General features: G+C 48.4%; 1 protein-coding gene across 5 annotated transcripts in view; it reads right to left on the bottom strand.

Annotated features, from left to right (window-relative positions):
* Positions 1-2,204: 2,204 nt before the first annotated feature.
* Positions 2,205-27,640, bottom strand: part of LOC100978249 (beta-crystallin B2) — a 39,100-nt gene continuing 13,664 nt past the window's right edge. For 3 of the 5 annotated variants that reach the window (XM_055105450.2, XM_055105449.2, XM_055105451.2), the window contains 6 exons: positions 14,314-14,417; positions 12,496-12,575; positions 8,936-9,054; positions 6,001-6,133; positions 4,484-4,626; positions 2,205-2,466 (listed from right to left, as the gene is read on the bottom strand). In XM_055105450.2, coding sequence (XP_054961425.2) covers positions 2,298-2,466; positions 4,484-4,626; positions 6,001-6,133; positions 8,936-9,054; positions 12,496-12,575; positions 14,314-14,417 — 748 coding nt within the window. In that variant the 3' untranslated portion in view covers positions 2,205-2,297. Of the gene's footprint in view, positions 2,467-4,483; positions 4,627-6,000; positions 6,134-8,935; positions 9,055-12,495; positions 12,576-14,313; positions 14,418-21,096; positions 24,468-26,316; positions 26,814-27,640 lie in introns of those variants that run through there. The other 2 variants (XM_034948916.3, XM_034948913.3) reach the window with 2 other exon arrangements.

Raw genomic sequence — 27,640 nt, 5'->3', positions numbered from 1 at the left:
AGGCCTCGGTGTGTGATGTTCCCCTCCTTGTGTCCATGTGTTCTCACTGTTCAGCTCCCACTTATGAGTGAGAACATGTGGTGTTTGGTTTTCTGCTTCTGTGTTAGTTTGCTGAGAATGATGGTTTCCAGCTTCATCCATGTCCCTGCAAAGGACATGAACTCATTCTTTTTTTATGGCTGCATAGTATTCCATGGTGTATATGGAGCACTTACTGGTTTCTACCTTTATGATAATCATTTTAACCACTTTAGCTCATTCAACAAGGTTTTCCACTTTTCCAAATGTGAGGGGATGCTTCTAAATGGAGTCCTGAAAGGGCAAGAATACCTAAAACATTCCTGAAGAATCATGTTATAGGGCCAAACGTTTTGGCACCAGGGATTGATTTTGTGGAAGACAATTTTTCATGGGCTGTGGGCAGGGGACATTAGATTCTCATTGGAGCATGCAACCTAGATCCTTTCCATGTGCAGTTCACAATAGGGTTTGCACCCCTATGAGAATCTAATGCCGCCGCTGGTCTGACGGGAGGCGGGGCTCAGGCTGTAATCCCCACCTCCTGCTGTGCAGCCCCCATTCCAGGCCACGGGAGGCCCGGGGGTGGAGGGCCTATAAAATCACCCCACCTGTGGGGAAGGGGATAGATCAGCAAGGTGACACTGCACCACAGTGCAGGAAATGGACCCCTTCATGAATGATTTTAGGACACTGGATGTCCAAAGTGGAAAAAAAGAAAAAGAAACTGAATCTCTACCATACACTACATACAAGAATCAGCTCCAGAGGGATTAAGAACGCAAATGTGAAGAGCAAAAGTTTTAAAAGTTTAGGGGAAGAAAATATATTGGAGAATTTCTTTGTAACCAGGGATTAGAAAGAATTTCTTCAAGGTTGGCCAGGGGCAGTGGCTGATGCCTGTAATCCCAGCACTTTGGGAGGCTGAAGCAGGCGGATCACAAGTTCAGGGGTTCAAGACCAGCCTGGCCAACGTGGTGAAACCGCGTCTCTACTAAAAATACAAAAATTAGCCAGGCATGGTGGTGCATGCCTGTAATCCCAGCTACTAAGGAGGCTGAAGCAGGAAAACTGCTTCAACCCAGGAGGCAGAGGTTGCAGTGAGCCAAGATTATACCACTGCACTCCAGCCTGGGCAACAGAGCAAGACTCTGTCTTGGGGAAAAAAAAAAAAAAAGAAAGAAAGAAAGAATTTCTTCAAGGAGATTTGAAAGGCATAAACCCTAAAGGAAAATATTGCTGTTTGACCACATTAAAATTTAAAATGTCATCAAGAGATACCAAAAACAAAGTGGCAAGAGGCTGTACCCAGGAAGCGGATATTTGCACTACAAATTAACCAACAAAAGCTGAGTCTAAAGACAGAAGGCCTGCAGCATCTTGTTTCAGCCCCATCACAACCGCGTTAGGAAGGTACTATTTCTCTCCCATCTTCCTGAGTAGAAACATCAAAGCTCTGAAAGCAAAAGGACTTGCCTGAGCCTCTATCCCTGGCCAGTGCCCCAGAACAGCAGTGTAAACCCAGCCTTCATTCCCAGATCGTTGCATCACCTTGAGCCTGGCTACAGCCAAGATCCTCACAGCTCAATAGTCTCTTCCTCATTGAAGTAGCTTAGAGGTTGCGTAGATTCTTCAATTACTAACAGTTGCCCTCAGCCATATGATGAATGAATGATCACACTCACAAACATGGCATTCTGACCTCTCCGGGCTGGAGTGGGGGTTTCAGGGTTCTTGGCTTCTCTTGCAGATCCAAAAAGACTCCCAGACTCAAGGGGACAACGTGATAATGTGAGATCGATGGGCAGTGGATATGTTTTTAAGGGCTGGGGCACCCATCTCATGCCCCTGAGAGTGACTGTGCTCAGCAACCAGCATGTAACAGGGAGCTCAGGAGCTCAACCAAGCCAGCCGCTCAGAGGCAAGGGAATTGCAAGTCAGGTGAAGAAACAAAGGCTCAGAGAGGTTGGGCACTGTGTCCAAGGTCACACAGCTAAGCAGCTGCAGAACCGTAAGACTCAATAAGGGTTCTGTTGCCCTACTCCTAGCACAGGTACTTGCTGATTCTCATTTCTCCCTCGCTGTCACTCTCTCTCTCTCTCTCTCTCTCTCTCTCTCACACACACACACACACACACACACACACACCAGCTGCCAGGGGAGATCAAAGACCCACAGCAGACAAGTTGCAAGTCACACTTTATTCACTCTCTGGGAGGTCTGGAGGGTTCCTGGGCAGCAGACCTGGGTCCTGGGAAGGAGGCATGGTGGGGAGGGCACTAGTTTGAGGGGTGGAAGGCACCACGTTGGTGCCACTGCATGTCGCGGATACGGCGCACGGACTGCACCTGGGGGTGAGGGGCCCCAAAGTCGCTGCTGTCCTTGTAGTCTCCCTTCTCCAGCAGGTACTGCAGCCCACGGTAGCCGGGGTACTGGTAGCCAACCCACCTGCAGGGCCAGAGGGGAGGGGAGAGTGAACCGGGGGGACAGGAAGAGAAGCAGACAGAGAGAGAGGCGAGGGGAGAGAGATAGAGCATCCATAAGCCACTAGGAAGGGTGAAGCCTCCCAACCATTGCCACTTCCCAAGGGTAAGCAGGACACCCTTTCCACCCCACCCTTCCAGCACTGAGCCTCTGCTTTCTTCCTTCTCTTGATGGGGAGCTCACTGCCTCCTGAAGCAAATTTTGACTGAAGGCCTGTACTGTACTGTACTGGAGTCAGAGCAAGGGGGTGATATCTTAAGCTCACTGAAGCTTAGAATAAGCCAGGCCTTTGAACCATCTCCCTCCAGTCCTATCCCACCTCCAAGCCCAGCTACAAGGTCAAAGAAGAGTTGGGGGAGGTTCCAGGGGCCTTCTGATGAAAGAGTTTCCAGGGGCTACTTAATGAAAGTGCTGGTCTTCTCTCCAGAAAATGTCACACAGGCCTGGCCTGCAAGGACCTGCCTGGCCAGTTTCTGTGGACACCTCCAGCTCTACTTCACATTCTTATGCTCCCACATCTCTGCATTCCAGCCACCATGGCCTTTGTAGAGTTTCTCAGACCTACCAGGCTCCCCACACACACACCACAGGGCCTTTGCACATGCTGCTCTCGTTGTCTGGGATACTCTTCCTTGGCCTCTTTACCCCTGCAATTCCTACTGTTCCTTGAGATCTCAGCTCAAGAATCTTTTCTCCAAGGAAGTAGCTTAGATTCATGTGGATTCTTAAAGTATTAACAGTTGCCCCTTCTAGACTGTTGGCTACACAGGGCAGAAGCCAGATCTCTTTAATCTCCTTCACCCTGGGCACCTAACACAATGCCTGGCATATGGAAGCACTGACAGATTGAATGAATGAATGAATGAACGAATGAATGAGAGAATGAAGGGGAATAGGAGCACAGAACTTTGCACACTATTTTAGGAGTTTCACAAACCCGGAGAAGCCAGTATGTTTGGCTAAATTGGTTCTGTTGTGGGGAAAGAGCCTTAATTAGCAGCACTTGCTGATTTCTATGCTGTAAATGCACCCTGTGGCTGGTTTCAAGCTACCAATGATTAGTCAACCAGTTCACACAGATTCTGAAAATTTAAGAGTTGGCTCCAGGCCAGGCGCAGTGGCTCACACCTGTAATCCCTGCACTTTGGGAGGCCAAGACGGGCAGATCATGAGGTCAGGAGTTTAAAACTAACCTGGCCAACACAGTGAAACCCTGTCTCTACTAAAAATGCAAAAAATCAGCTGAGCTTGGTGGTGGGCACCTGTAATCCCAGCTACTTGGGAGGATAAGGCAGGAGAATCGCTTGAACCTGGGAGGCGGAGGTTGCAGTGAGCCAAGATCGTTCCACTGCACTCCAGCCAGGGCGAAAGTGCGCGCCTCCGTCTCAATTAAAAAAAAAAAAAAGTTCTTACAAGCTGGTATAAGCTGTTTCCAGCACACTGCTGCCCAAAGCTCATCTGTGGACCCCCATGGAATCCACATTTTTTACCATGAGAAATCCCTCACTGCTGATGGCCAGGGTCGATATGCCCAGGAACTTCAATTCAGTGGAAAATGACACCTCCTGTTCCCAAACTTAGGGACACACGCGGTCAAAGGCAGCATGGGCTGGTCCTCCTGCTTCTCATAGCTTTCAGACTACTCAACTCATTCCTTCCCTCCTGCCTCAACCTAATCCTCCCTCTGCCTCAACTTGCCCCTCTGACATACATGTCTTGCTCACTGGGGCTGAGGTTAAGGCCAAGGTTTCTCCACTCCAAAGGCATACCATTTCCCCAAAGGCAGCTCTAGAAAGAAATTCAGCGGCTGTAAGCCACCTACGGGCAGAGAATTCCCATTTACTTTCCAGTGGGAAGCCAGAGGTCAGCAGAGCACACTGATGTGTGCAAGATCACCAGCGTGTACAGGGCAGAGCCGGACTTAGGACCCCAGAGTCTCAGTTCCTGGGGCAGGGTGAGCCAGGGCTGGCAATGCACTTACGTGCCACTCTGCACCCGCACAGATGACACCTTCTCCTGGTAGCCATGGGCGTGGAAGCTGGGTACATCGTCATCTATGATTTCCATCTTCTTCCCGGTGAAGTTGGGGTTTTCATAGAGGATGATCTTGTGCTCTTGGCTGTCCTATTGGCAGAGGATGGGGGGAAGTGAGTATGGGTGAGGGGGCCCAGGGTTGGCCTTCCCACCCCATGCTCATGCCCCAGAGTTGGGATCAGCATGTCCCACACATCACTCTCTTCCCAATGCACCCACTACGTGTCTATGACAAGTGCTGTTGGATCACAGCCATTAGTTAAGTTTCTACTGGGCCATTTTCATGTAACAGACACTCTGCAACACTTTGGGGAATGTTTGATTCTGAAATGTCATTTTTTCCTCCTCAAGTTTCTCTTTTATAAATGGTGGCTACGATCTACCTACCCACCCACATGTGAACACCCACACATACACACATACACATGCACACACACACCCACACCCACACATGCATGCACACACACACACACTTGCACACACACACATGCACACCCACACATGCACACACACGTGCACACCCACACATGTACACACACATATGCACAGGCTAACTGTGCCTCTAATAGGCACCTGAGATATTTTGATTTTTCTTCATTTCTACATCTCTTCCCATCCTCCTGTCCCTATGACATTTTCCTTAGTTATCTCATCTAATCCTTTACACATAAAACCCTTATCCCTCAGACATAAAATCCTCTTATGCCATTTAGCAGATGAGGAAAGCGCGGCACAGAGAGGTCAAATGACGTGCTCAAGGCCACACAGCTGGGAGCAGCACAGCCAACTTGGGAACCCAGGTCTGTGGGGTGCAAAGTCCAGTGTTCTCCAGCCTTCCAGTAGGTCCTGGGAGGAGCTAGACTGGGCTTGGAGGGTTTGAGAGTGTAACTGAGCAGTGATGGGCCCTGTCCCCTTCCTGAGAGTTGACACTCTCACACACTAGTAAGAATCAGGATCTCAGAAGCACTGAAAACTCACACTGGCACGAGTCTTGAAGAAGAGCTAAACCACCTTCTCCTCCAGCCCCAAACTCATAATTTCTTGTAGTATTTCTGATGGCTATTGGTTATTGAGCAATGACAGGAGTTGCCCAACCCTGGGGGGGGGGTGGGCACCAACCACATAAAATAGAATGTGAATAGTGCCCTCTGGAGCATTTCATAGTCTTGTGATTGGAGCCCCCTGGAGTTGCAGTGTGACAACCCTCAAGCTAATAAGCATATTGGAACCTCAGGACAGTAGATACCAATATGCCCATTTTACAGATGAAGAAACTGAGGCTCAGGGAAGTAAAATGACTTTTGCAAGGTCACCCAGTGAGGAGGTTCCTCACCAATCAGAAGGGGCACAGTGCTAGAGGGGTGGGCTCCTTCCTGGTCCCCGGAGCTCCAGCTCCAAGGTGGCAGAGACAGAAAGTAGGATGATGGGCAGAGAGAGGAAGTAGGGTGATGGCAGGGGGCTCACCACTTTGATGGGCCTCAGGGAGCTGAGGGAGTCCGTCCTTCGGCTGCTGGTCCATGAGTCCCAGCGGGGGTACTCACCCTTCTCAAACACAAACTGCTCGCCCTTGCAGTTGGCCTGTTCATAGCCCACCCAGCTGCCATGGAGACGAGAGAAAGGGGGCAGGTCAGTTCCACTCCAAGCTTCCCATGGCAGAATCCTGGCTACTGATGTTGACCCCTAGGGTTCACTCTTGCCCAGCCCGGCAAGATGTCATAGCCCCACCCAAACCTTAGCACAGCAAATCCAAATGCAAAATCCCCTCAGTTATCTAGAACTCAGTGCTGTGCTGCCTTTACCCACCTGGGACACAGTTAAGAAATAAGAAGGCAGTCTAAATAACGGCCCAGCAACAAATACCAATATATAGATGCCACGCACTAAAGCCAATAGTATGCTGGTAAGTTAATAGCCAACTCTCAAAAAACAAAACGAAAATTAACACTCTTGATTTGTAGCGTTTGCCAATTTCCATTGTGTAAATGCTCCCACTGTGGCAGATTTCAAGCTATCAATATGACACGGCTGCAAGTGAAGTTAGGAAGAGAGAAGCACAGTCAGCCTTCACCACTGAGAACTGACTCCAGAACATCGCTGTGCCCAGATCCCCTCTCTTTGGATCTGTTTCTTCTCTTGTTCCTGTTATTAGACTCTGCCCAAACTCTGTTTTTGTAGATCCACATTAGAAGAAAAATAGTACATTAAAGAGGAAGGGATGGCTTTCAGGTCGAGCATGGCTAATAAAGGAAAGCAGAAAATAGAAGGAAGAAGGCACAAATCTCAAAATGATTAGCATTCTGGGACCAACCAGTGCAGAGGCGAACATTTCAGCAATGTGCAATAATGGCTGTTCAGAGGAATGATCTAAGTCATTAACAAAAGAGGAGGTCGTGTTTATTGTCCTCTTTTGGAAGAGTAGTCTTGATCCAGCAATTCTACTTTAGGCAATGGGTCCTTAAAGAACAGTTGTCAAGGGGCTGGGCGCTGTGGCTCACGCCTGTAATCCCAGCACTTTGGGAGGCCGAGGCGGGCGGATCACCTGAGGTCAGTAGCTCGAGATCATCCTGGCCAACGTGGTGAAACCCCATCTCTACTAAAAACACAAAAAGTTAGCCAGGCACAGTGGTGCATGCTTGTAATCCCAGCTACTCAGGAGGCTGAGGCAGGAGAATTGCTTGAACCCGGGAGGCGGAGGTTGCAGTGACTTGAGATCGCGCCATTGAACTCCAGCCTGGGTGACAAGAGCTATAACTCTGTCTCAACAAAACAAAACAAACAAACAAACAAAAACAGTTGTCAAGGGGTCACAGATATCTGAATAAGTCTGTTCACTGTGGCATTGTTTATAATATCCAGTAACTGAAAAACTTAAACATCCTACAGTCAGGACCTGGATATGGCATATTCAATCATGGACTGTTACAAAGCCATGGTAAGTAATGACATAGGATGTGGGTTCTCAAATGTAATTGGTGTAACTATCACCAGTTAAGCTTGTTAAATGCAGATTCCAGGCTCCAGAGCTCAGTTTGATTTAGTGGGGCTTAAGTGGGGCCCAAGAACCTCCATTTTATAGCATCTCTCTTCTGTGAATCTGATGCTAATTTTCCTCAAACTACTTTGAAAAACACCAACATAAAATGCTATTTAATGACACGGAGAGAGTTCATGCTACCTTGTAAAGTTTCCAAAGTGAGTAATAAAACATTATGTTTAGTATGATCCAAGTTTGATTTGATTATATACACACACACACACACACACACACACAGAAATCCAAATTCTTACCAAAATCTTAATAATGGTTACTTCTGAGTAGTGAATACAAGTCATACGGTTTTTTGCCTTAAACCATATCTTCTTAGTTTTAAAATAAATGATAATTAGTAAAAATACTAAATGTTATATTTTTTAAAAAAGCAGAAGAGTGTAAAATCTCTTTGGGAAATTTTTTTTCATCACAATGTTTGAAAAGGCAGCTGAAAGTCAGATGTCGTGCTTAAACGGTCAAATCTCAGCTATCCAGAAAGGGATTCTCTTGGACACAACAGATTCCCTGAGCATGTCAGATGACCAAGGCTTGGCAGGGCCACTGCTTTAGCTGTGTTCTGCATATCTTCAGGTTCTGACCCATGTAGGGCCACGGAACTCTGCAAAATTCCCTGAGAACCTTGAGGTGTGGTATGGGTCACCTTAGGATCTCCAGCCATATCTGACTTACTGGCCACCAGTGGACTTTCCTACATCCTGAGGCTTTTACAGAGAAGGAGTGGCCAGAGAAGCTGTGGTTTTGTGTTCCAGACTCTCTGTGGGCTCACATAGGACTATGCTCAGCTACATCACATAAGGTGAGTCAACCATTCAGCTCCCCTTCTCTCTTGGATAGAGACCTGGCCCCCAAGTGTGCCAAAAAATCTGTAAAGACCCAGTATTGTCAGGATTCGGGAAGGGGGGAGTGGATGCAGGGCTGGAACATCCAGCCTTAAACCTCCCAGGAGTGAGGACACTCCTGGAGCCAGAGATTGGCACTTCTAAAAGCTTCATCAGTCACTATGTCCATCTTCCTGCCTTGAGGAAGTGGCTGACCTCTGTATCAGGCTTTCCACATGACCCTCTCCCTTCATCCCCAGAGTACATGGTTAGCCTCATCCTACAGAGGAGGAAACTGAGGCTCAGAGGGGGAAGGTCCTGGTCCAACACCACACAACCCAGAAGGGGTGGAACCTGGATTTGAACCCAGCTGTATCTGACTGCAAAGCATGAATTATCTCCATAGGCTGCCAGACCCCAAAACTTGGTTCCCAGATTTGCAGACAGGAGCAAGGGTAGATTCCCCCACTCCACAACCTGATCACCTCACCCAAAGTCCCTGACCAGGAGAGGCCACCCAGGTACTTACGGTCCAGCCTGCACTAGGACAGAGCCTGCCTTCTCCACACCAGTTTCCTTCAGGTTGGGGCAGGGCCCATTGAGCTCATGCGAGTGGCCTTGAAAGTTTTCCTGCTCAAAGATGATGATCTGCAACAGGAAGCGAGACTCAGACCCTCATCACAATGAAGAGGAGTGAGAACTGGGTGGTAGACGTGGGGAGGGAGCTCAGAGAACCCAAAGGATGCTGAAGGGTTCACCTCCAGAGTGACAAATCAAACATAAAATCAAACAGCCCTGGCTCTGGCTATAAGCAGCCGTGGGACCTTGAGCCTGCATTTCTCCTCTCTGAGCGTCAGTCTCCCCATCTGTAAAATGGGAAATAAAGACAGAACCTAGGCCAGGTGTGGTGGGCTCACCCCTGTAATCTCAGCATTTTGGGAGGCTGAGGTGGGAGGATTGCTTGAGCCCAGGAGTTCCAGACCAGCCTGGGCAAGATGACAAGACCCCACTTCTAATTTTTTTAAAAAGAAAAAGAAACAAAGAGAGAAACTGCCTTGTGATATTGTTTGTTAGAAGGATTCAGGGGAGCATAATGGTTAGCACACAGTATTTGCTCTGCTTGTGGGAGAACTAATTATGACATAATTAAGACATAATTATGTTAATTAAGAGATATGGTAAAGATTCCAGTAAGTGGCAGAGCTGAAACTGGAGCCCAGGCTTGTCTGATGCAGCTGAAATGGAAGCAGCATGTTGCAAACCCTAACACTCAACCCTAATGTTCTCATCAGCCCAAGGGAGGGGGCTCATGGGATCCCCATCAGGGAAACTGAAGCTCTGCAAAGTGAAGGGACCCACCCAACATCCCACATGCAAGCATTAACCATGAGGCTAGCTGCCACCTTTCATGGTTCCTGTGAGATTTTTTTTTTTTTTTTTTTTTTTTTGAGACGCAGTCTTGCTCTGTCACCCAGGCTGGAGTGCAGTGGTGCGATCTCGGCTCACTGCAAGCTCCGCCTCCCAGGTTCATGCCATTCTCCTGCCTCAGCCTCCTGAGTAGCTGGGAATACAGGCGCCCGCCACTACACCCGGCTAATTTTTTTTTGTATTTTTTTAGTAGAGACGGGGGTTTCACCATGTTAGCCAGGATGGTCTCGATCTCCTGACCTCGTGATCCACCTGCCTCGGCCTCCCAAAGTGCTGGGATTACAGGTGTGAGCCACCACGCCCGGCCTCCAGTGAGAATTTTGGAGGCAGAGGTTTTCCAGCCACACTTCCCCAGCAAACTGCCCCTGCATGAAAAGATGGGCTCAGGTCAGCACACTCTCAGTCGGAGCAGCTACAGAATCCACATGGTCAGCACAGGCTGGGTAAACATAGCCCTCTCTCCCAGGCCTGGGATTAGCCACACAAAAAAAGGGAAAGGCACAGGGCTTAGAGGCAAATTCCATGGGCTCAATCCAGCCTTAACAGTCAGTGACCCAGCCCTTTACGGTCACTGACTCGGCCAGAGATAGGGTCAGGAGACAAGGGCTCCAATGTGTCCTCTGTTACATCCAGTTGCACAAACCTAAAAAGCAATTCAATACTCTGGGCCTCAGGTCCCTCATCTGTCAAATGGGGACTCAAGAATGTGGAAGTTCGGGGCTAGAGTTTATTATTACCCTGGCCGGGGAGACCAGGGCTTGTGGGTGGTTAGCACATAGTATTTGCGCTGCTTGTGGGAGACATAATTATGTTAATTAAAAGACATGCTACAGATCCCACGTGAATAAGTGGAAGAGCTGAAATTGAAGCCCAGACTTGTCTGATGCAGATGAAATTGAAGCAGCACTTTGCAGACTCTAACCTGCGCACATAACACTGGGATCTTGATCAAATGCAGTTTCTGAGGTAGCAGGCCTGGGGTGCCCGCCTGAATAGGGGTAGGCAGGTGAGGAAGGGAAGTTTCTCCATGCATTTGAAAGCCCAGAAGCTCAGAGGACCCAGGAGCTCAATAGCGTTGTTATTAATCAATAGAGTAGAGGGCAAAATTTTACAAATTATCCAATCCTTTAAGCCTGCACTGTCCCACACAGCAGCCATTAGTAACATATGGCTACTGAGCACATGTAATTAGTCCATATTATTACTTATACTGTGCTATAAGTGTAACATACACATCATATTTTGAAAATTCAGAATGGAAAAAATAATGTAAAATATCTGCCTAATAATTCTTACATTGATTATACATTAACATGCTCATCTTTTGGATATATTGGGTTTCATAAAATGTAATATGAAAATTAATTTCACCTATTTCTTTTTACTTTTTATGATGTGGCTACTAGAACATTTTGCATTACCTATGTGGCTCACATTATAGGTCTAGTGGACAGAGCTTCTTGCTTTTTTCCAAACTCACCCAGCTCATTCCCACCTCGGAGTCTTTGCGCCTGCTGTTCCTTTTGTCTGGATGCTCTCATCAACCCTCACCCCCATTTTTCATTTTTCTGTGGAGATGGGATCTCACTATGTTGCCCAGGCTGGCCCCAAACTTTTGGGTTCAAACAGTCCTCCCACCTCGGCCTGGCAAAGCACCCCCAATTTTCATGTAGCCGCTTCCTCACTTGACCCAGGTGTCTGCTCAAAGTCACCTCCTCAGAGAGGCCCTCCTGGACCACCTGAGCTAACACAACCACTGTGACTCTCAGGAGCCCCTTCCCCTAGTTTACAATTGTTTGTAGCACTTCTCACTACTGGAAATCATATATTCATTTATTTATTGTCTGTCCTTCTTCTGGAAAGTAAGCCCCAAAAGGGACAGATTGGGGTGAGCAGGTGAGGGGCTGCATCTGCTCAGGCTTCCCTGGCCCAGGAGGCACTGAGTCAGACAAAGGGGCCATTCCTGAAGGAACCTGTGCCCGGGGCTACCAAAGCAGGGAGGCACACGAGGGCAGTCAGGTGGGCGCGCCTCGATAGAGGTTTGAGGGCAGACTGGGTGTGACAAGCCTCTGACGTTGGGATAAGATCCTGCCGCCCTTGGGTGGACAGGTGGATGAGAAATCAAAGAAGGCATTATTTGCTGGTGTTAGGTGGATGCGCACCCCAGGCCGGGTGTTAGGCTGAGCCTGGTTTCTTTGGCTCTCACAACTTCCCTGTGCAATAAATCTGACTCCTCCTTTTATAGAGATGGAACTGAGGCTCAGAGGGATCAAATAATTGGCCCAGATCACACAGCAGGTGCAGAGCCAGGACTCACACCCACCTTCCATCTACTAATCCCATCTCTGACCGAGAATGAGGGTCTGCTCCAGTTTCAGGGAGCCCTGTGGACAATAGGGTGTGGCAAAACAGGTAAGGGAGAGAGAAACTGAAGTCTCCAAAGCCAGAGGCTGGTACTGGGAATCCCAGCATGCCAGCTATGGGCTGGGGAGGGACTTTCAGAATCAGCCTCAACTGTGTGGATAGAGGAGACTGAGTCTCAGAGAGGGGCAGGGGTGGAGAGGGGGTACCCATGAAGAAAGATGCCAAGCCCATTTTACAGAAGGGCAACTAAGTCTGGGGGAGGAGCATTGCATGCCCCCTCCTCTGAGAGGTACCCACCTTGGGGTTGAGGGACTGTGGCTTGCCCGCCTGGGTCTGGTGGTCTGAGGCCATGGTGGACTGTCCTGTGCAGGAATGACCTGGAAGACATGGGAAGCAGCAGTGAGGACCTGGAGGGGCCACTGGCTTTTTTACTCTGTGGGGCCTTGAGACCGCTCCCCTCTGGCCCCAAACATTCTCTTTTTCTCCTGGTTTCAGACTGTCCCAGAGCTGTGGGGTCCATAAGCAGCTACTTCAACTTCTGTCCTTAGCTTCATTTATTTCTATCCAGGCCAGCTCCAGGAGGAGGGAAAAACGAGGTCTACTCAAAGAAAGAGAGCGGTAATAAACTAGAGCTTAAATGGGGTCCCAAGTGGGTTCCCAACACTCAACCCCAGACAATGGATACCACACAGAATATAGAATGGTCAATCCCAGAACTTCTGCCTTTATGCAGTAATTTCTTAAATAAAATTGTGTGGAACAAACAAAACCTATTCATTGGCTGTATTTGGTGGTGTGGTGGTGCCCAGTTTAGGAACTCACAAAGTTCCCTGTTCCCCTGCTCTTTCTCCCACCCTCTCCCTGGGACTCCTCTCCCCATCCCGGTACCTAGATTTCTCTTCTCTGCCACTGGTTTTACTCCCCCATTAGTGAAATCATCTGATACAGAACCCACATTACAAGAAAGAGAAGAAATGGGTGCGACGGTAGAAATCCAGGCACTGTGGCAGGCAGCAGGGTAGACCTGCCTTAGCTAGTGAGAACATCAGAAAAGCCTGGAAAATTGTCAGCCTCTTCCCCCTTCCTGCAGGAGGGGTGGTCAAACCAGGCTGTGTTTCCCCAGGGGTAAGAGAGGAAGCCTGGCCTCCCTCTTCAGAGATAATGCCAGCTTCCAGAAGCCCCTTCCACATGAAAGGCCAATACTGGATGTTTCCCAGGAGGAAGAAATGCAGTTAAGCACCTTGGCAGCCAAGTCTACTGCTCTCCCGCAAGAAACCAGCCCTCTGGGCTTGTCAGAGTGCCTGAGGTCCTGCCATATTGCTTCCCAATCCTGAGTGTTCACAGACTGAAGAAGCTCAGTTGGTCCAGTTCAGGAGCAGTCTCTGCTGCCTGCCAGAATTGAGACTCTGGGCAGGTCTCATCCTCTCCCTATGCCTTAACTTCCTGTTCTATAAAATGGGGACAGTAATGATGTCTAATAATACCTGTGAACAGGTTGTGAGGATTCAATTATGTAATGTATAAAACCGGAAGCACTTGGCCGTGGTCCTAGAACACACTCAGCATGCAGCAAATGGCAGCGATTGTGGCATTATTAGAGTCATTTCTACCATGCTTTAGTGGCATTGAAATCACCTGTTGCTGGGACCTGTCACATACCCGTGGCTGCATCCTATCCCCTAGCACTCCCAGAGGCTATGCACAGAGTGGGTGCCCCCTAATTGCAGATGTGGAGGAAAACTGACTCACCCACCTAGAAACAATGCTGAACTGTCACTGGTTTGATTCTTGCAAAACCCTCAGTTACATTCTCCTCCTCAGCGACTGGCGAAACAAGGATGCTGATAGTCTGTTTAATATTAATAATAAAGAACACTGCCCCAATGCCCACTGTGCGCCAGGCACTGTGCTGGATGATCCACCTAACTTCTCTTGAATCCTTACAATAAAGAAGGCTTTTTAACCCCCTTCCCAGTTACCAGAAAAGAAAACTGAGGCTAACAGCATTGAAGTCTCTGCCCAAAGTCACTTGTCAGAATCTGGGTGCTCCCATGCTTGCGGACAGGGGTGAGGATGAGAGAAAGAAGGGAAGACAAGCAAGAGAGGCAATCTTACCAGTGACACCAGCCCCTGCGAGTGCCGTGAAGCTCGGCCAGCGGGAGGTGGCATTTATACCTTCCCCAGAAGTGCCGGTGCCAAGATGAGTGACCGCTGTGCTCCTGCGAAAAGCAGGGTGAGAATGCTGGATTAAGCTCTCACCAAAGCTCGGGTCAGCAAATGCCCACAGACATTGTGTCTCTGCACAATAATGTCATTAGCTTTCAGATTCGGCCGCGCCAGGGCGGTCAGGCGGCTGGGCAAGGAGATGCCCGCTTTGCATGCATCAGCCGTCCGGCTGCCAGGGCCAGGGGTACGCTGGGTTCACTGGTACGGTCAGTCAGGCCCTGAGGCATGGCAGACAGAGGAACATCTCAGTGGGCCTGGGGAAGAACAAGTAACGAAGGGTGGTTTGGCAGAGTCTGGGCTTCATTCATCTACCCATTTATTCATTCAACAAATATTTGTCGGGCATCCACTTGGTGACAATCTCTGTTCCAGGGGAGTGTCAGGAAGAGGACCTACGCCAGCCCAGGCCTTTCAGAAAAGCTCCTGGGAGGTAGCGCATCCCTCAGGGATGGAGAAGAGGAAGCCTGGGAACAGGGTGGGGGGACAGTTCCAAGCAGAAAGGGTCCATATACAAGGAACCAGCATGTTGTATTTCAAGAAGACCTGAAAACAGGTTAACAAAGCTAAAGCATGACATGTGACAAATAGGGCCTGTGCCAGGTGGCCAAGGTGGGCAGGGCCGGATGTTGCAGGGCCAGGAAGGCCAATTATGGAGAGTGCATTTTATTCTCAAGGCCCCTGGCTGTTTCTCTTTCTTTTCTTTCTTTCTTTCTTTCCCTTTCTTTCTTTTTCTTTCTTTCTTTCTCTCTCTCTCTCTCTCTCTCTCTCTCTCTCTCTCTCTCTCTCCCCTCTCTCTCTCCCTCTCTCTCTCTCTTCTTTCTTTCTCTTTCTTTCTTTTGAGATGGAATCTCACTCTGTCATCCAGGCTGGAGTGCAGTGGTGTGATCTTGGCTTGCTGCAACCTCTGCCTCCCAGGTTTAAGCGATTCTCCTGCCTCAGCCTCCCCAGTAGCTGGGACTACAGGTGTGCACCACCAGGTCCAGCTAAATTTTTTTTGTTGTTGTATCTTATTAGAGACAGGGTTTTGACATGTTGCCCAGGGTGGTCTCGAACTCCTGAGCTCAGGCAATCCATCCATCTTGGCCTCCTAAAGTGCCGGGATTCCAGGCATGAGCCACTGCACCCGGCCTGTTTCTTAACCACTGTCCTAGAGTGAGTTGCTCTTAGATCCCTACCACTGGCCCCATCGCTGCCACATGGGTGCCCAGCCTTTACTCACATTTCTTTTCTATTTTTTTTTTTTTTTTGAGACGGAGTCTCGCTCTGTCGCCCAGGCTGGAGTGCAGTGGCACGATCTCGGCTCACTGCAAGCTCTGCCTCCCGGGTTCACACCATTCTCCTCCTTCAGCCTCCTTAGTAGCTGGGACTACAGGCGCCCGCCAACACGCCCGGCTAATTTTTTGTATTTTTAGTAGAGACGGTGTTTCACTGTGTTAGCCAGGATGGTCTCGATCTCCTGACCTCATTATCCGCCCATCTCGGCCTCCCAAAGTGCTGGGATTACAGGCGTGAGCCACCGCGCCCGGCCTTTACTCATGTTTCTTTAGTGCACACACCTTCCTTGCAGCCCAGGCTATGTCTTGATCCAATCTGAGACTTGGAGACTGGGTCAAGTATACCTGCTTTCCCCTGTCTCTCATTTTCTTAATGCACATATGCATGCACACACATGCACACACACTACACACACATGCCCCAGCCCCCTAGCTGGGCTTTTCCTTTTGCAGCACTCATCACTACCCAACATTCTGTTACTCATTTATTTTCTGTCTTTCCAATGAGAAGATAAGCACCACAAAAGCAAAGAAGTTGTCCCACTGGTTTACCATGGTATCTCCAGAGCCCAGTGCCTGACGCATAGTAGGTACTTGTTTTAAAATCCCAGGGCTGGCCGGGCACAGTGGCTCACGCCTGTAATCCCAGCACTTTGGGAGGCCAAGCCGGGCGGATCACCTGAGGTTGGGAGTTCGAGACCTGCCTGAGCAACATGGAGAAACCCCATCTCTACTAAAAATACAAAATTAGCCGGGCATGGTGGCACATGCCTGTAATCCCAGCTACTTGGGAGGCTGAGGCAGGAGAATCGCTTGAACCCACGAGGCAGAAGATGCAGTGAGCCAAGATCATGGCATTGCACTCCAACCTGGGCAACAAGAGCAAAACTCTGTCTCAAAGAAAATAAATAAATTAATAACATAAAATAAATCCCAGGGCTGCTGTAATAAAGTGTCACAAACTAAGTGGCTTAAAAACAACAGAAATTGGGAATGTAAAATGGTGTTGCCACTATGGAAAACAGTGTGGCTGTCTCAAAAAAAAAAAAAAAAATCCAACATAGAATTACCATATGAGCCAGCCATTCCACTTCTGCGCACGTGCCCCAAAGAATTGAAAGCAGGGAATTGAAGAGATATTTACACAACCATGTTCATAGCAGCATTATTCACAATAGCCGAAAGATGGAAACCACCCAAATGTCCACCAACGGATGAATGGATAAACACTATGTGGTCTATCCATACAATGGAATATTATTCAGCCTTAAAAAGAAAGGAAATTCTGACTCCAACATGATGAGGTTTGAAAATGTTATGCAAAGTGAAATAAACCAGACACAAAAGGACAAATATTGTATGATTCCACTTACATAAGTTACCTAGGGTAGGCAAATTCATGGAGACTGGAAGTAGAATAGAGGTTACTGGGGGCTGGGAGGAGCGGGGAATGGGGAGTTATTGTTTAATGGGTACAGAGTTTCTGTTTGGGATGATGAAAAAGCTGGGGATGGATAGTGGTGATGGTCCCATAACAATGCCACTGAACTGTACTCTTAAAAATGGTTAAAATGGTTAATTTTATGCTATGCAGTATTTTACCACAAAAATGTCCCAAAAAAACCCCCAGAAGTTTATTGTTGTGTAATTCTGGAGGCTGGAAGCCTGACATCAAGCTGTCAGCAGGGCCATGCCTGCTCCCAGGGGTTCTAGGTGAGGGTCCTTCCTTGTCTCTCCCAGCCCTTTGTGTTTGCCGGTAATTGTTCGTGTTCCTTGGATGGGAGTTGCATCACTTTAATCACGTGACTGTCTTCTCCCTGTATCTTCACATCATCTTCCCTTAGTGCATGGCTGATTCTATGTCTAAATTTCTGCTTTTATAAGGATACCAGTCATGTTGGCTTAGGTGACTTCATTAGGTAACTTCACCCTGATGACTTTGTTTTAAATTGGTTCCTTCTGTAAAGACCCTATTTCCAAATAGAAGGTCACATTCTGAGGTACTGGGGGTTAGGACTTTGGAATATCTTTTATGGACACAGGTCAGCCCATAATAGACCTCAGTTAATATTTGTTGAGTAAATGAATGGATTCAAGACCTGGCTGTGTCCTTATAAATAAGAAAGAATTCCTAACATTTCAATTGTATCAGAGCTTGACATGAGTCAGGCACTGTCCATACTCATCTTTTTTCAATCCTCCCAACAAACTCAAGATGTAAGTATTTATTTATTGATCATTCCATTTTATAAAAGAGAAAATTGAGGCTCAGAGAGACTAAGCCACTTGCCCAAATTTGCACAGCTAGTGAGTAGTAGGACTAGGCTTTATGGATTAAGCCCTGAAACTGTCTGGTTCCATTAATTCAATCCTCACAACTATCTTTGAAGTAGGTATTATTAATGTCCCCTAATACAGATTAGGAAGCTAAGGCTCATAGAGCTGAAGTAACTTGTTCGAGGTCACACAGCCAGGAAGTGGTAAGACCAGTGCTTGAACTTACATCAGTCTGACTTCAAGATAAACGCTCTTAACTTTTAAACTATAAAGCTTCCTACGGAGCTCTGGGAATTTGGTGAAGTTTTTCTCCTCCAGGCCTCAATTTCCCCATCAGAAATGAGGTCCTTGGTGCCAAGACCAGCTCAGTCAGGGAGACCCTAACCCAGTGGCGCTAGAGGAATTAAAGACACACACACAGAAATATGGAGGTGTTGAATGGGAAATCAGGGGTCTCATAGCCTTCAGAGCTGAGAGCCTCGAACAGAGATTTACCCACATATTTATTAACAGCAAGCCAGTGATAAGCATTGTTTCTATAGATTATAGATTAACTAAAAGTATTCCTTATGGTAAACAAAGGGATGGGCTGAAATAAAGGGATGGGTCTGGCTAGTTATCTGCAGCAGGAGCATATCCTTAAGGCACAGATTGCTCATGTTATTGTTTGTGGTTCAAGAACGCCTTTAAGTGATTTTCCGCCATGGGCGGGCCAGGTGTTCCTTGCCCTCATTCTGGTAAACCCACAAACTTCCAGCGTGGGTATCATGGCCATCACAAACATGTCACAGTGCTGCAGAGATTTTGTTTATGGCCAGTTTTGGGGCCAGTTTATGGCCAGATTTTGGGGGCCTGTTCCCAACACTTGGTCCCCGCACCATGTATTAGGTTGGTGCAAAAGTAATCATGGGTTTTGGCGTTACTTTTGATGGGAAAAAACCACATTTACTTTTGCACCAACCTATTATTCTCATTGAGGAAGCAGTCAGGGTTTTCACTGGCTGATAGGAGTGGTAAAACATGCTAGGGAGATGTTTGATTATTATTCCTATTTTTACAGATAAGCAAAGTGAGGCTCAGAGAGGAGACTTTCTTGCCCAAAGGCTCACAGCCACGAAGTGGTAGAGCTGGGATTTGAACTCAGAGATCAGGATTTGTAGACTCCAAAACCTTCAGCCTAGCCTACTTCTCTTCTCTTGCCTCAGTTTCCCACACTTGCGAAGAATTAAATATTTTGGCCCATGGACATTATAGTATTTGTAATTATACCCTTTGTAAATGAGCCAATCATGTGAAGCCCTCAGTAGTGGCTCTTACAAATATTATAGAAAGCGCTCAGTAACTATAGCTTTTATGCTATGCATTATTATTACATCTGTGTGGATGGCAATGTTTTAAAAGACTTTTTATTTCTTTTCACTCCCGCACTCAAAGTAGGTGCCAAGACAGAGACCGTCAGCAACCTGCCTGTTTCTTTCTACTAATTCATTATTCATTTCTACTTCAAGCAAATGTGTCAACTATGAACTCAGTGGGGAGCGATACAGATAGGGTCCCCACCTTGGTGCAACTTACAGCCCATAGGTTCCTATGATCTCAACATGTTTTGCCTTTTTAAAAATTTGAGATAGGGTCTTGCTCTGCTGCCCAGGCTGGAGCATGGTGGTGCTATCACAGCTCAATGCAGGCTCCAACTGCTGGGCTCAAGTGATCCTCCTGTCTCAGCCTCCTGAGTAGCTCAGACTACAGGTTTTCACATCTGTGCACAGCTAATTAAAAAATTTTTTTAGGGATAGGGTCTTACTGTGTTGTCCAGGTAGGTCACGAACTCCAAGCCTCAAGCAATTTTTCTGCCTCGGCCTTCCAAAGTACTAGAGTTTCAGTCATGGGCCACTGAACCTGGCCCAAAAGCAAAGGCTTTTGATGTGACCTGGCTAGTTTGCTCATCTAGCCAATGAGCTAGGTCGTGGAGAGCTGAGCCATGGCTCAGTCATCTTCGTGCCCCCATTGCCTACATAGGATCTAGCACATAGTAGGTGCTCAGAAAATATGTATTGACAGACTGAATTAATTAATGATAAAGAGCAGGGGTGTCTTCATTTGGGCTCTACCAGAAGCAGACTCTAAGACAACAAGTTCAGGTGCATATAATTTATTTGGAAAGTGATCCCAGAGTGCATCAGGAAGTAGGGAGTGGGGAAGCGAGCCAGAGAAAGGAAGGGAGGCAATTCGGGGTATATTAGTGAGCGGGTTATCACTGGGTCTTCTTAAAATTAGGGGGTGTCATGTGACTCATTCTGGTCAGTGGATTCTGAACAAACATGACTGGCGTAATTTCCAGGTGAAATCATCTTATTACAGGAGCCACACTTTCTAGTACTCTCTTCTCTTCTGCTGTCCTGAGATGGCAACATTGCAAAATGGCAGAGCCCACACCAGCCTGGGTCCCTGAGTGATTCTGTAGAGAAAAGCCCCCGGCTGACCAGCACTAGACATCTTTCATGAGTGAGAAATAAGTTTCGTTGTTTTCAACCACCAAGAATTGGGGGCTGTTTGTTACTGCAGCATAGCCTGACAGATACATAGAGAGAAAGGACTCAAACCTTCCTCTCCACTTCATCTTCTTGCTCCCATGAGGAGAATAGGTCTTGGTGTTCCCCTTGGACAAACAATATTTAACTTTTAGATACAAAAGAGTCAGAGCTGGAAGGAGGCTCTGAGATCATCAAAAGGTGTTCTCATAGCTATCAGAAACAACACTCCCTTCTTATGACAATTTTTTGTAACAGCCCTTTTACTCTCTTGAAATAAAATTGATAATGTAACCCATCTACATGCATGCTTTCAAAATAAATTAATAATAAAATGTCCTAACTCTAACTGTATTATAAAAGGATAATAAGGATAGAATGTATAAAAATATGTATTTTGGTATGTAAAAGCTTCAAACAGATGATGTAAGAAAGCAGTTAGGGAATTATTCCTATTTACAATGCATATATTTAGACAGGAAGTTAATATTAAACTTAATACGCGTTAGACATTTTCATTCACTCATGTAGCATTGCCATGGGTGACATTAACTTCCAAAATGGTAAAGAATGCTTGGTAAAGTTCTCACCTGAGCGCTGGGAGCTGGGGAATTGATACCCCAGCTCCTGTTAGTCATTGGATGAAGGTTGTTCCTAGTAGGTATTCATTCCCCCAAGATTATAGCTGCCTCCCACCTCTCCAGGCACAGGAGAGAGTTTCCAGGCACATAGACATGTGGATGCTGGCTGGTGGAAGTGGCCCTCACACAGCAACATTGTAAGGTCTACAGAGTAGGAAAAGCACAGCCAGCATCTTTTACAATCCAGACAGCAGATCAAAGATGTCTGGCGGAAAGGCAAGGGAAAGAGGAAGCTAGCAACAGGAAATGGCCAGAAGGTCCTCCCAAGAGAGCCAAGACTTGGGGATGCATTTGCTGAGGCCCCCTAATGGTGGATTCCTGGGGGCGGTGACCACAGAGCCAGCTCTCCAGCTCCCAGGAGCTCTCAGGCTCCAGTTTCTCTCTCCACGATGCCTGTTCACTGTCTGGGTCCTGGCCCCCTGCCCCTGCCATGAACCTCTTTGTAGGGCTTTCACTTGGATTCTCTGAGTGTGGCCATGTAGCCTAGTTTTCTAATTTCCCTGTTTCTACAGATGTCTTTAGAATAAACCCCCATTATTGAGTAACTGCAAAGTCTCTCTGCTCCATACAACTATGGAGCATGTCTTCAGCATCTTGTGTCTGGAACGGAGCTCTGGAAGCCTGTCTGTTGCCCTCCTTCTTGTCAAAAAATGATCAAGAGAAGAGGATGATGAATACTCATATTGCACGTCCTTGGTTTTACTCATTGTTCTAAGCCCTTTCTGCAAAGTAAACTCCAGTTACTACCGGCAACAACCTTATGAGATAGGTAGCATTATTATCTCCATGTTACAGATGAGGCAACAGAAGCACAGAGAGGTTAAGTGACTTGCCCAAAGGCAAACAGTGAGTGGTAGAGCTAGGAGAGGAAACCAGGTGGTGTAAATCAAGAGCCTAACTCAGCCACTCTGCCTCCTATCACTTGACTCTACTGCCTGCAATCACTGAGCAATACTGCCTCTCAATTAAGCTGGTAAAATGATCTCTTGGCGCTAAACCTCATTCTCTTATAACTGAGGGTTATTCTTGCTTCACTGTCACTCTTAGGTTCTGCCCCATAGAAGACAAAATTTGAGGGCCGGGCGCAGTGGCTCATGCCTGTAATCCTAGCAATTTGGGAGGCTGAGGTGGGTGGATCATGAGATCAGGAGTTCGAGACCAACTTGGCCAACATAGTGAAACCCCGTCTCTACTAAAAAATTAGCAGGGTGTGGTGGAGCACACCTGTAGTCCCATCTACTCAGGAGGCTGAGGCAGGAGAATCGCTTGAACCATGGAGGCAGAGGTTGCAGTGAGCCGAGATTGCACCACTGTGCTCCAGACTGGGTGACAGAGCAAGACTCCATCTCAAAAAAAAAAAAAAAAAAAAAAATTGAGTCTAGGTTGGGGCTAACAGCAGCCTTTTGGAGTTAGGCCTGCGGTCAAATCCCAGTTCTGCCCCTCGCTGGCTGTGTGACCTCAGCAGTTGGCTTCCCCGCTCTGAGCCTCTTGGAGCTGAGGACTGGACAAGACAATGTACGGGAGTACTTGCAAATAACAAGAGCTTCCTGGCACAAATGGTTATTATGGGTGTGAGGCTTCGGAAAGAGTCACTTGGACATCAGTGACTGCCTGGGGCTGCCATGAATCTGGCAGTGCAGCTGAACCCCACCTCTGGAATCAACCCAACTCCAGATCCTGGGGCTGCGTTTGGCCTGGGAGTGGGCACGGTGAGTGGGCACACTGACTCACACTTGAGCCAGCCTCCCTGTAATCCTTCCTGTTACCCAGGAGCCAGTCAAGGGGCCTGCTGGTGTTAACTGAGATCAGGCATGGACAGCTTGTGGCCTGGTGCCTAGACTATAGTACATGCTTAATAAATGAAGTCACTGCCCACACCAGCAGTGGCATTAGGTTGGCCGACCACAGCATCAACAGCTGACGAATATAGAGAAACGGGCTTTGGAGACAGACCTGAATATGAGTCCTGGTCCCATCACTTAAGAGCTGTGGCACTTGGGGCAATTTGCTTCAGCTCTCTGGGCCTCAGTTTCTCTCCCTGCATATGAGGATCACTATTGCCTGTCTGTAGAGTCGAGATGAAACTCTAGAGCACTCAATAATGTGCTTGGGGTTTAGCCGCAGCTCTACAGTGGCAGCTATTATTACCGTTGTTTCTGCTGCAACTGCTTATGTTATTTTCATCTATATCTCCCTGGTGACTTACGGTCCTTGATGGATACATCAGAGTGTATGGCACTCGGGAATGGATTCAGGTCTCAGTTCTACCACTTCTTATCAGTGTGGCTCTAGGAAGGTGAAGTTGCCTCCCTGAGCCTGTTTCTTCATCTGTTAAATAGAATTAATAACCACACCTACCTCCCAATGACATTCTTAGGGTTCAATGAGATGATGTAAGCACTGATTTATAAAGCATGACAGGCCGGGCGCGGTGGCTCACGCCTGTAATCCCAGCACTTTGGGAGGCCGAGATGGGTGGATCATGAGGTCAGGAGTTGAGACCAGCCTGGCCAACATGGTAAAACCCTGTCTCTACTAAAAATACAAAGATTATCCTGGTGTGGTGGCACATGCCTGTAATTCCAGCTACTCAGGAGACTGAGGCAGGAGAATTGCTTTAACCTGGGAGGCGGAGGTTGCCATGAGCCGAGATCGAGCCATTGCACTCCAGCCTGGGTGACAGAGTGAGACTCTGCTTCAAAAAAAAAAAAAAAGCACAACAGACTGGATGGCACCTCGTTCATGCCTATAATCCCAACACTTTGGGAGACTGAGGCGGGAAGATCACTTGAGGCCAGGAGTTTGAGACAAGCCTGGGCAATACAGCAAGACCCTCATCTCTACAAAAAGTACATTTTAAAAATTAGCTGGGCATGGTGGTGTGCGCCTGCAATCCCAGTGCTTTGGGAGGCTGAGGCAAGAGGATTGCTTGAGACCAGGAGTTTGAGGCTGCAGTGAGCTATGATCACGCCACTGCACTCCAGCCTGGGCGACAAAGCAACACTCCATCTCAAAAGATAAAAAGAATAAAGCAAGACAAGCCCTCTCCTTGTGAAAGGGAGGAAGGGGTGGGTCCAGCGGGGAGAAAGGGGTGGGCAATAGGGGTGCTGTATCTCCGCACTGGGGATGTCAAGCCCCTGCCTTCCATCTGTCTCATTGCTGGGCCACCCCTGCCCCATCTGATCCTGATGCCCAGCCCAGGTCTCCCATACACTTGGAAAAAGTCAAGGTGATTTCTCACCTCGTTTGTAAAATATGCAGGTTAAAGTAATTGAAAATTACTGTATCCTTTTCAACCCCTTCCTGAGGCCCCCATAGGCCTCCCACACACCAGCTACATCACCCAATGGGAGGCTGCAGGTGGCTGAGATATGCTCTGGGCACAAAAGGGGAACAAAGTCAGGGAAATGATGCAGAGTTGGCTCGTGGAGGTGGGACGGGTGAGGGGTGGTCCTGGGGCCTGCCTGCAGGAAGTCCGTTGTCAGCTGGCTATCAGAGAGGAGGCCCCTCCTCTTCCCACCTGGGGGCAGAAGAGACTCAATTATGGCCGAGCATGGTGGCTCGCGCCTGTAATCCCAGCAACTTTGTGGGGCCAAAGTGGGTGGGCCACCTGAGATCAGGAGTTCGAGACCAGCCTGACCAATATGGTGAAACCCCATCTCTTCTAAAAACACAAAAATTAGCTGGGCGTGGTGCTGCGCACCTGTAGTCCTAGCTACTTGGGACGCCGAAGCAGGAGAATTGCTTGAACCCAGGAGGTGGAGGTTGCAGTGAGCCGAGATCGCGCCACTGCCTGGGCAACAGAGCGAGACTCTGTCTCTAAATAAACAAACAAACAAACAAAGGCCTCATTTATGCCTGGCACTGCCCCAGTGTCTCTGTTCAGCTCTTCAGCAACTCCCACTGCCCAGATGAAGCCACGGGGGCCCAGAGCAGTGGTCAGTGGGGGGAGGTGGGATGGGCACTCAGTACCCCAGGCAAGGCTGTGGAAGGCCTCTGGGCAAGGGGACAGAGATACTGAGGCATGAGAGAGAGAGGCTCAGGTGGACCGCACCAACACAGCTCACCAGACTCTCTGCAGTAGGCTCCCAACTGGTCTCTCTGCATCCCTCCTTGGCCACTAAGTGTATTATTTGCACCCTAGCCAGAGTGATCCTATTAAACCCCACTGCAGACCATGGCTCACTTTGCTCAAATGCTCCATGGCTCCCATCTCTCCCAGAGAACAAGCAAAGTCCACTAGGGTCTGCAAAGCCCTAAATGACCTGACCCTGTTCCCTCTGAACCCTATCCCCAGTCTTTTACTCCATTCCAGACCTGCTGGGCCCCTGGCTGTTTCCCATTAGGCCAGCATACTCCTGCCTAGGGCCTTTGCACCTGTTATTTCTCTGCCTGGAATGTTCTGGTGGTTCACTGAGGACTCGGCTCCTCTGCACAGAGTTCCCTGGCCACCACCCCCATCACTTCCATATTTTTATCCAGCTTTATTGTTCTTGTTATTTACCGCCTCCCAACATTATAGCCCTCATCGACCTGTTTATTTACTTTCTGTCTCTCCCACAGAAGGTGAGAACCTGGAGGGTAGGACATTGTGCCCTGTCCTTAGGCCTTGAACAGGGCATGGCATTTGCTGAATACACTGAACAGGGCATGGCATTTGCTGAATACATTAATGACAACAGAGACTGACCCACAGAGAGGTGGAAGGGGAAATAATGGATAGATGAATGGAAGGAAGGAGGGAAGAAAGGAAGGAAGATCAGATGGACACATTGATGGACAAGTAGATTGAAAGAAAAATTGATGGATAAGTGGATAAAAGGATAGATAGAAAGATGGGTGAGTGGAAGGAAAAATGGATGAATTAATGGAAAGAACAAATATAGGAAGATGGAAAGAAGAATGACTGGATGGATGGGTTAGTGGGTGGATGAATGGATGGATGCATGGATGGATGAATGGGTGGTAGGTAGATGGATGGATGAATGAATGGGTAGATGGGTGGGTGGATGGATGGATGGATGGGTGAGTAGATGAATGGATGGGCACATGGGTGGGTGAATGGGTGGATGAATGGGTGGGTGGGTGGGTGGGTGGATGGATGGATGGATGGGTGAGTGGATGGGTAGACTGACAGACATTCAGATGGAAACATGCAGCAGCAGACAAACACAAGATCAGGGCAGTAGAGGCACATGGCTCTGCCTGAAAGGATTAGAGCCTAGGATATGGGCAAATTTCCCAGCCCCTTCCTGGGAGTCTCAGAACACTCAAGCCCCAGCCTCCTTCAGCACGCCTCTCCCACAGGTCCTGCCCCAGGCCTGGCTCCCTCAGGAAGTGATGCCGAGGAACGTGGCGGGTGGGGGACCAACCCCAGGCTTTATTGAGCAGATTCCAGGGAAGGGTGGACAGGTCGGCCCTCGCCCCAACCCTGGAGCCTCCTCTTCTTGCCCATGCAGCCCCCCAGGATGGGTCTGGGTCCTTGAAGTCTGGGTGCCTTTCAGCTGCTGGGGAAGCGGCCCCGCTTGTGCCACTTCTGGTCGCGGATGCGGCGCACAGACTGCAGCTGGGGCTGGCTGGCGTCCCACTCATTCCAGTGGCGGTACTCGCCCCGCTCAAACACGTACTGGCGCCCACGGTAGCCGGGGAACTCATAGCCAACCCACCTGCCGGGAGACCAAGGTTGAGATGTGGACGGTCTGCTTCGAGTCACCCTGCCTCCAGCCAGCATCTGACCATGCACTCTGCCTGCCTACATTCCTCTTTAGCTCCCCAGAGCCCTTGGGATGAATCCAAACTCTTTACCCTGCTCACAGGACACTTCACAAAGCATCTCTAGCCTTATCTCTCAACATCCCATTCACACTCAACACCATGGCCTCTCTTATTCTACTTTCCCGGAACCTGCTGTGTTGGGGGGCCTTTGTATGCATGATTCCTTCTGCCTGGAACACTCTTGCTCACCTCATCCTTCTCCTTCCCCCTTTTTTCCACTTGCATCCATTATAGCTCAATTTAGATGTCTCCAGACTCCTGCAGGCTGAATCGAGTACCTCACTGGGACTCCCAGAGCCCCTTGTGCATCCCAGCCCCAATCCTGATCACAATACGTTCTGAATACCTGTTACTTTTCTGTCTCTGCATCAAACTATGTAATTTTTCTTTTTTAAGATGGAGTTTCGCTCTTGTTGCCCAGGCTGGAGTGCAGTGGCTTGATCTCGGCTCACTACAACCTCCACCTCCCAGGTTCAAGCGATTCTCCTGCCTCAGCCTCTTGAGTAGCTGGGATTACAGGCATGAGCCACCATGCCCGGCTAATTTTGTATTTTTAGTAGAGACGGGGTTTCTCCGTGGTGGTCAGGCTGGTCATGAACTCCTGACCTCAGGTGATCCGCCCACTTCGGCCTCCCAAAGTGCTGGGATTACAGGCCAGACTACGCAATTTTTTTGAGGGCAGAGGATGTGCCATTCTTGTTGTTCTCTGTATCTGCAC

The sequence above is a fragment of the Pan paniscus genome, chromosome 23 (assembly GCF_029289425.2).
Source record: "Pan paniscus chromosome 23, NHGRI_mPanPan1-v2.0_pri, whole genome shotgun sequence".
NCBI classification, from domain to species: Eukaryota; Metazoa; Chordata; class Mammalia; order Primates; family Hominidae; genus Pan; species Pan paniscus.
This window is presented reverse-complemented; position numbering and strand designations above follow the sequence as displayed.